Genomic DNA, 9,839 nt, shown 5'->3' with positions numbered 1-9,839 from the left:
TATCTGGGCCAAGTTAGAGTAAAAAGCTTATAACAATCTCGTAAGATTTTTCGATTTCAGTGCAGATCTTACCAAGGAAATGGAGGTCGTAGTACTCCTTCTTCCTCCTCCTTCTCAATTCTTAATCCCATAATGACTACCTCCCTTAATGACCCTCGTGCAGTTGGTAGGCCTATGCACAATTAACTCCCTAAAAAATTACTCATCGGAATTATTATTGTACGATGTCTTGTAGCTCGCCTCCTAACTCAATTTTTTTTATATACCTCAATATCTATTTGTGGATTTTAATAATGCCCTTTAGTTAGATGTCTCTAATTTTCGATAAGTCAGAGAAAATGACTTAGATTAGGAGAGACTTATTTGTATGAAGAATCTGATGTGAAAAATACCTTACCAGCAAAGCCATACTAAGATGCAGCCCGACTCAATTTACACTATGTATTTTCTTCACGTCATGTCTTCCAAGATATTCCAAACCTCCTTACCTACTCCTTTGCCTGTAGACTAATCCTCGCCGTGCTACAAGAAGACCAAGGCTAGTATTCTCGTCTGTTAAGGAAGGTCCGTAACACCTCTTCCTAAGCGGTTTATTTAGCTTAGTACATCTTGCCGTCCTCTGCTTTGTACCTTAAATCTTTGTAATATCAACATACTCTGCATAAATACTGTACAAAACAATATAAATCAGCCGTAACCAAAAATAAATCGGTAAAGAAGAGGTGAAAAGATAGCTCCCTACAACGTGGTATTCAGCTGCATCCAAAAGTAAATCGGTAAGGAAAGGGTGTTAGAGAGCTTAATTATCCATCGAGAATACCGACCCCAAAGTAAATCGGTTAGGAAGGGGTGTTAAGACAGCTTTCTTACTCCTCGAGAAGACGGTTCAAGGATGAGTGCGTGTGGAAGGAAGGTTTAGAGTTCGGTTTATTGACAGTCTCGGTGCTCCAGAAACTTAACTCACACACCGCCAACACACACACACGCAGGGAAAAACAGGAGAGTACCCAGAAGTGCGGCAAACTCGATCATTTTCCCTGACTCCCGGCGCCAAACACGCCAAACAGCATCATGGCGACTTTGAGGAATGGGGGTGTTTGCGTCCGCTCTGGGTTAGACAGCAGGGTGGATGGGAGGGGGGGAAGAGGAGAGGAGGAAGAAGAGGGAAGAATGGGAAAGGAGGTAAAGGAAGGGGAGAGGGGGATGGGAAGGAGAGGGAAGGGGAGGAGAAGGAAAGGGATGGGGAGGGAAAGGAGGGAGAGAGGCATGGAAGAGAGGTGAAAGGCAGGCAACAGTGTTTTAAAAGAGAGGGGGGGGGGAAATGGGGTGAGATGGGAAAGGGGATAAGGGACAAAGGACAGGGACGAGGTACAAAACAATTCACTGGAAAAAACAAACCGCATCAGACGAGTTGATCCTGTTTGGTGTTTGAAAATGGATGGGCTATGAAGAGGACATTATAAGAGTCTAAGATAAAAACAACTAAACAAGACAAAGCAAGACAAAGCAAGGCAAAGCAAGACAATTCCCCTCCCCCAGGACACACACACACACACACACACACACACACACACACACACACACACACCTGTCCCCCCAAACGCTGCCGGAAAGAAAAAGTGAGAAGGAGCAGCACGCAGAAGACAAAGCCTGTCATGAAACTTGCTCTTGAAAAGACTGAAGGAAAATTTATGCTACACTATCTTCGCCTGTAAAGAAATTTAACATTAAGACGAGTGTGTAATTATGAGAGAGAGAGAGAGAGAGAGAGAGAGTAATGGCACTAATAAAAGTCCAGCTCAAAAAAGATAAAAGAAAAGGAGAGAATGTGCAAAAAAACAATAACGGAGGAAAGAGGGAAGAGAGGAGGAAATGAAGAGGAAAGAGGAGGAAAGAGGAAAGATAAGAGGAGTGAAAAAGGAGGGTAAAACTTAACGCAGGAAGAGAGGGAACATGAATCAGAGAAATGAAGAGAGGAGAGAAAAAAGAAGAGGAGGGAGGAGAGGAGAGGAAAGGAGAAGAGATGAGGAGAGAAGAGGAGACGAGAGGAAAGGAGAGGAAAAGAGAAGAGAGAAGAGGAGAGAAAAGGAATGGAGAGGTAAGGAGAGAAGAGGAGAGGAGAAGAGAGGAATGGAGAGGGGAGAGGAGAGAAGAGGAAGAGAGGAAAAGGTGAGAAGTTTAGAGAGGGAAAAAAGTAGGGGATGGAGATGATGAGGAAGATGATAATGATGATGATGATGATGATAAGGAAAATATAAGACGAACCGGAGGGAGAGAGAGAGAGTGAGAGAGAGAGAGAGAGAGAGAGAGAGAGAGAGAGAGAGAGAGAGAGAGAGAGAGAGAGAGAGAGAGATTAGACTGACTATGATTCTTATTAAGTGGTCCGGCCTTAATAATAACAGAAACATTTACTCTCTAATTACAGAGAGAGAGAGAGAGAGAGAGAGAGAGAGAGAGAGAGAGAGAGAGAGAGAGAGAGAGAGAGAGTCATTACTATCACTTCCATTTTCTTAGTGTGAAAAATCCCCAACTCAGCACACACACACACACACACACAAACAAACAGCTCCCACATACAAACATATTCCTTTACCCACACATACACATACACAAACACATTTAACCCCAAACACATACTGCACAGTCCCATACACACATAAACATACATAAATTTTCACACACACACACACACACACACACACACACACACACACACACACACACACACACACAATACATTTCTCCGCCAAGTCTTGCAGGGAAAATGGGAGAGAGACGCTTGAAAGAAAACGGGGGAGAAAAAGAAAACAGAGCACGAGACATTTTATGGGGGGACTTTTGCAGAGTCGCACAGCTGGAAGACAAGACGAAAATTAGACCAAGGTGGATGGAGGTGGATTTGTGGATTTGTGAGTGAAACCTGAGGCTCTTTAAGATGTTTTTCATGGCTGTGTGTGTCCCTGGTTGTTGTGGTTGGGTGTTTTCCTTGTTTCTTTTCATTTGGGATGGGATTTGTGAAGGTGGGTTTCTGTGTGTGTGTGTGTGTGTGTGTGTGTGTGTGTGTGTGTGTGTGTGTGTGTGTGTGTGTGTGTGTGTGTGTGTGTGTGTGTGTGTGTGTGTGTGTGAGAGAGAGAGAGAGAGAGAGAGAGAGAGAGACACTGGTTTTCTGTCATCTGTTTACTCAAGTAGGACGGCGCATTGTAAGTTTCTTGGTGAATTCCTTGGAAGATTTATACCAGCATCTGCCAGAGACTTCATTACGCCTTGTGGGTTCTTAGGGGGGGACCTTACTGAGGAGGGAAGACGGAGGGGAGGGTGAAGGGAGGGGTGAGGAAGGGGAGACGGAGAGAACGGGGGAGCGAGCGACAGAAGTGGACGGGAAAGGGGAGAGGAGATAGTAATGGGAAAGGGAAGGTACGTGAAGGAAGGGGACCGGAAAAGGAAACAGAAAGGAGGTGAAGGGAAATGGAGGAAGGGGGTGGGAAAGGGAATAGTGAAAAACTGCACTTCGGTAAATATCTCTCCTCAAAATGTGTGTTTATTGCGGGTGAACAAATAACGAAAGAGCATTTTTTTGTTCTTACCTGATGAAGACCACCAAACCCTTTCATTTCAGCTGATGGTCAAGTGTAGTCTGACTGAAGGGATGAACTGGCTAGCAACCAAAGAGACTCATTCCTACCTCACTTCTACCTCATCAGATTTCACGGAACCACGGATTACATTTTTTTTTCAGCTTATTTCACGTAGTTCAGTGCCAGAAAAAAAAAAACACACTACGACGGCTCTACATCATTTCCACAGCACTTCTTCGCGACTAGCACCGCATTCTGGTCTTAATCTAGTATTACACGTCGGCATTCAAGGTGGTGAGATGGCAGTTTTAGGCCAAGTTAGAGTAAAAATCGTATAGTATTTCTGTTGCAGGAGAGGCCAATTTGTAACAGGTAAACACAAAATTAATCAACTACACTTTTTTCCCATCATAGCCAAACAAGCGATGCATCCTCTTCAGTCCGATGACATTCTCTCTCTCTCTCTCTCTCTCTCTCTCTCTCTCACTTGCTCTCTCCAAGCAACTTTCTTAAAATTAGGAGTGGTTTCCTTAGCTAGAGGGGATATATATTGAGCTCATTATCCTCATCATCTCCAGGGCTCGCTCCTAAATGACATAAAATCGTCTGGAAGGCAAGATTATCCTGTATAATGACAGTGACCTCGTAATCTAATGTAATACCCATAACCCTCATTAACCCCTTCATTACCGGGGAGTCTCCTAGGTCATGAGGGAAAATTGAGATAGTGATATGAGTTAACTACATAAGTGAGGTCATCGTAGTGAAGGGTTAATGATGTAATATACTGGCCTAACAAGCAATCAAGAGCCTGTTTAGAAGGTAACTAAGGAGAGAAGGTAATATCTGATGGAAATGGGTCAAAGGAAAAAATGCAGTGTAATAATGGCGGGTGAGTGGGATGCGCGGGAGGGAGGGGGACAGAGGGAGGCGGCTGAGGGGAAGGGGAGGAGAGAGAGGGAGGATTGTGGGGTAGGGGAGGGGTTCTGGGGGAGAGGGGAGGGGGTACTCTGATTGGCAGGTCAGTTGGGCGAACTCAGTGCTTTGGTTGTGAGTTTATGGCCAGCCTGGGGACTATATTACGCACGAGGGCTGGGGAAGGGGAGGGGGAGGGGGAGGGGAAGAGGGAGGGGGAGAGGGAAGGGGAGGGGGAGTGATAGAGGGGGAGGGGAAGGTGCATCTGACAATGAACCTCGTGAATACAAGAAGATTTTGCCCTTCTGTTGTTCACCATCCTGACTTCGAGAAATGGGGAACAGGCTAAGAAACAGTTGTACAGCCAGGCGGCGGATCATGGACAGACGCAGGGGTTAATGGGATGGGAAGCGAAGGAGGGGAGGGAATAGGAGGAAAGGGGAGGAGGAGAGGAGAGGAGAGGCGAGGAGGGGAGAGGAGGAGTGAAAAAATATTTGGTAAGGCATGGAAACTAGGCTGAGGGAAGGTGATGGTAGGAAGTATAAGAGGAAAGGATGATTGGGGAAATGGTGGAGAGGAAGGGGAGAGAGAGAGAGAGAGAGAGAGAGAGAGAGAGAGAGAGAGAGAGAGAGAGAGAGAGAGAATGTGTGTGTTATGTATGTTTATATTCGTGTGTGTGTGTGTGTGTGTGTGTGTGTGTGTGTGTGTGTGTGTGTGTGTGTGTACTTTTTATACAACAGCAATTCAATCAAGCACTCTGTCAGGATTTACCATTCCATTCGATCTAGTCTCTCTATGAACCACTTTTATTTAGCCTGAAGCGAATATAAAGGAAGTATGGAATATTTCTAAATGGACTGATGCTGCCTGTCTATCTATCTGTTTATCTATCTAATCTATTTATTCACCTATTTTCCTATCTAATTTATCTACTTACCTTTCTATCTATCTGTCTGTCTATCTATCTATCTATCAGCCATTTTACTTACCTTTATCATCTGTCTGCATACCTATTTCTTGGTCTTCCTCTTTATCTATCCTTATGCTTCTGTATTTTTCTATCTATCTACCTGTCTGTCTGTGTCCTTACATATACGTCTATATTTTTGTTAGTCTTCCCATCTATCTGCGTCTGTCTGTCTATCAATGTATCTATCAATCTATCTATCTGTCTATCTATCCAGTGTGGTCGTCGCAAAAATCCACCCCTGGTCCGTCTGTCACCACACATCAATATTTCTACTCCAAATTCATGTCTGCGTCCCAGTGTACAGGCAGACAGACACACAGACAGACAGAGAGACAGGAAAAACAGACAGACAGATCGACAGAGAAGAAGACACAGAGACAGAGATAGAAACTTAGAGAGACAAATATACAGTTAAATGAAGAGACACAATTAGAATGATAATAATTATAGAGATATACATACAAGCAGACAGGTAAACAGACAGGCAGAGAGACAGACAGACAGACAGACGAATGGATAAACAGATGAATAAACAAGCAGACAAACAGACAAATAAATAATAAACAGATGGATAAAAGGAAAAAAAAACAGAAAGAAGCCAGACACACAGACAGGGAGACAGACAAAACACCGACAGATAAAAACAACAGCCAGCCAGCCAGACAGACAGACAGACACACAGTTCCGCCCATATCACCACCTCCACGTCACACTCGTCACACTAATGGTCACACTCCCGTCACCACCATATCAATCACGCTCAACTGCCATGTCGTCAAAATGTGCCAGAGCAATTCTTCTGTGTCGCTGGCAATGGTGTGTGTGTGTGTGTGTGTGTGTGTGTGTGTGTGTGTGTGTGTGTGTGTGTGTGTGTGTGTGTGTGTGTGTGTGTGTGTGTGTGTGTGTGTGTGTGTGTGTGTGCTTAAATATGGTGACTGTTTTGAGTACAGCATGAGTCAGGGTGAGACAGGGTGAGAATGGATGACTATTTTGTGAGTAGCGTGAAGAGGGAGGTGTGAAAGAGCGTGTAGTGATTTATAAATATGATCATGAGAGTGAGTGTTTGAGTGCTGTGTTTGTAAGAGTGAATGAGAGTTCAGTGTGAATGAGGAAGATTGGCAGAAGTGTGAGGAAAGTGACTATTCTGAGTGTAACATGAAGAAGTGTGAAAAGCTGAAGGTTATTAAAGTGCGAGAGTGAGAATTATGAATGAGTGAGTTGAAAGAGTGTGTGTAGTGTAAAGGGCGTATCTTAACACTCATAGGAGGCTTCTTCACACCTCTTCCTTAGCGATTTATTTGGCATATTAACCTTAACATTCCTTTGTCACCAATCTCATTTTAATCTCGAAAGAATTTGATCAGTAACATGAAAGATAATTCTGAATTGTAATGCACAGAATAAATAGCTAAAGAAGTAGTGTTGCGAAATCTCCATGGTTACATAGAACATGAAAATCGAACACAGAACATGCGGTACTCACTCTTGTGGTTGGTGGGAGTTGCGCGACGGTCATAACTGCGCAGGAGCTGGTCCAGAATGCGCAGGTGGAGGGTGGTCACTTTTTGGGTCCTGTGTGAGAGAGGGAGTGATGGTGTTAGAGGGATGGAGAAGATATACACACACTATACAGATCTATACATACGCTGGTTACGTTGACATACATACATACATACGTATATTTACATACATACGTAGGCGCATACATACATACATACGCTGACGGACATGCAGGCAAATATTTTTTTTTTTAAATGCGAGGAAGAAGGAACCAAAGGCCATGAGCCCGCAATTTACATAGATATACCGGCAAACATATGTACAGCTCACTACCCCTCCTTTCTTTCATGCTGAACACACACACACACACACACACACACACACACACACACACACACACACACACACACCTTCTCCCACAAACGTCCTCCCACACTCACATTCCCCCTCACACTCACACACACACTCCCCCACAAACGTCCTCCCACACATACATTTCCCCTCACACGCAACCCTTCCCTCTCTCTCTGGTGCCAGACATTTAAATTAAGTTCTGATTACATGTGTCTGCAAGGGAAGTCATTATCACTATTAAACAAGCAAAAGGAAGCACAGGTGTAATTCAGAATAACGAAGCAGACAAATGATGCCAGCTGGTTTAGTCCTTTTACCTTAACTCGGCCCAGATTTTCGTCCACTTGCAGCTTATTTCACGTAGCTCAGTGGCAGAAAAAGACAGTGCTACGGCTCTACATCCTTTTCATCCAGCATCACATTCTCGTATTAATCTCATGTTAAAACTCGGAATCAAAAGGTGAAAAGCGTACAGTGACATGATATTATTTCACGGCTATACTACTGAAAATGGAAGAATTACACCCACATACTGAAAATGTACTTATTGTAGGGATACAGTAGCCTCTGACCAACTTGGACGCGGGATCGAAGTCAAATTTTCACACACACACACACACAGACACACACACACACACACACACACACACACACACACACACACACTATAAACTCAGATATATGACTTGGACAGGTAACATTCCATCACATTCCTCAATCATCCTTTACCTATCCCATTAACCTGACTGTCCTCTAACACTCAGAGCTCCAGACCCCCCATCCCTCAACTCGCTTAGGAGAGAGCTCTAGCATGTCAGCTCTATGGTCACCCTCTTTCTCCAGCTCTCCTTCAAGGCGGTGTAAAACCTGAGTCTATCACCCACTCACTAACTCTCATGGCCAGAGCTTGGTTCGTGGATTACTCAGCATGATTTGAGAAAGGTAAACATGACATGTGTGATCAGGTCTGTTTTTATTCCTGTCAGCTGAAGGAGCTTTTTTAACCGCTATCTCCAGACAACTTTTTAACTTGAGAAGAGAGACCTTGTGAACTGGAGGAGATAATGCAGCTCTTATTTAACACTTTCACTACCAGATGGTCTCCTAGTCTAAATAAATTGCCTGTTAGCGGTAAAAATAAAGCAGTAAAGCGCGATATAATTCAAGTGCTGTGATTACCCTCCTAAACCAACCCTCATTCAAGGCAGCGTAATGCCAAAATTTATCACCCACTCACCAACTTGATGGCCCGGGTGCCTTGTCAGTGGATTACTTTATTATGATTAAAAAGGGGTCATAGGAGAAACCGATTTGAAGCCTCGAGGGTCAATGATCCTTATGAAAAGACGGAAATGGTCGTTCTGCAAAGTCAACCAAGGAGGGTGCCCAAAGCCTGGGCCTATGAGCTTCGCCACTGGGAGCTGGTAGGAAGGGGGCGGTGAGGGCAACGTTAAATGACCGTCAAGCAAAATCCACACGCCGCAGGTCAGGTAGTAATGGGTTAAATTAGAAGAGACACTACGACGAGAACACTTCACCTTCCACCATCGCTTAATGAGAGACCTCCTGTAGTGAAAAACCTAGTACTTCTCCACCGACACCAGCAGTCATATAACGTCACTTTATTTAATTCCTGTTGGCGCCTGACGAATTGGAAGGGTTGCATCCAACCGACTTCCCCTCCATTACCCCCAACATCATGAGATTAACGCAATAGAGAAATCTCATCTTCAACATATGTACACACATGAACATACATACCTGGGATCACACACAAATACGTACATAAACACTTACATACATATACACAGAAATACATACAAATACAGGCAATAATTCAAGGACATATACAGTATATATATATGTTGGAGAGACACACATTACTCGCGTGTGTACATCACGCCGTGGTGGAGTGGCATCAGAGACACACATTACTCGCGTGTGTACATCACGCCGTGGTGGAGTGGCATCAGAGACACACATTACACGCGTGTGTACATCACGCCTTGGTGGAGTGGCATCAGAGACACACATTACACGCGTGTGTACATCACGCCGTGGTGGAGTGGCATTAGAGCCTGACTTCTGTCTAGACGTCTAGGGTTCGATTCCCGGTCAAGAGCGTAAAAAACACAATATATATATATATATATATATGCACAAACCCATTAAGGCTTACGCGCGCACACACACACACAAAAAAAAAACCGCACACTACAAAAAATACGCACACACATATACATACTGTAAATGTCTGACATACGCACCAGCACGTCTGAATATCCACACATTCATACCCAGACACACACACACACTCTTGAACACGTACTCATATTGAAGGAGGTATTTGGTGTGTACGCAGATCTGTCTGTCTGTCTGTCTGTCTCTCTCTCTCTCTCTCTCTCTCTCTCTCCACAAACACATATATACAAATAAATCTGTCTTTATTTCTATCACTCTATTTTTAACTGACAGACTAATCATCTTTCTATCCATTTATACAACTAAACTGTCTATGTAAACAC

General features: G+C 44.0%; 1 protein-coding gene across 1 annotated transcript in view; it reads right to left on the bottom strand.

Annotated features, from left to right (window-relative positions):
* Positions 1-9,839, bottom strand: part of LOC145407764 (glycine receptor subunit alpha-2-like) — a 291,099-nt gene that overhangs the window by 165,822 nt on the left and 115,438 nt on the right. Inside the window, exon 2 of the mRNA XM_080278635.1 lies at positions 6,944-7,032. Coding sequence (XP_080134761.1) covers positions 6,944-7,032 — 89 coding nt within the window. The remainder of the gene's footprint in view (positions 1-6,943; positions 7,033-9,839) is intronic.

Source organism: Coenobita brevimanus, chromosome 74 (assembly GCF_032717465.1).
Source record: "Coenobita brevimanus isolate Jiangsu-jjx chromosome 74, ASM3271746v2, whole genome shotgun sequence".
NCBI lineage: Eukaryota > Metazoa > Arthropoda > Malacostraca > Decapoda > Coenobitidae > Coenobita > Coenobita brevimanus.
Note: the sequence above shows the minus strand (reverse complement) of the source record. Positions and strands in the feature narration are given on the sequence as shown.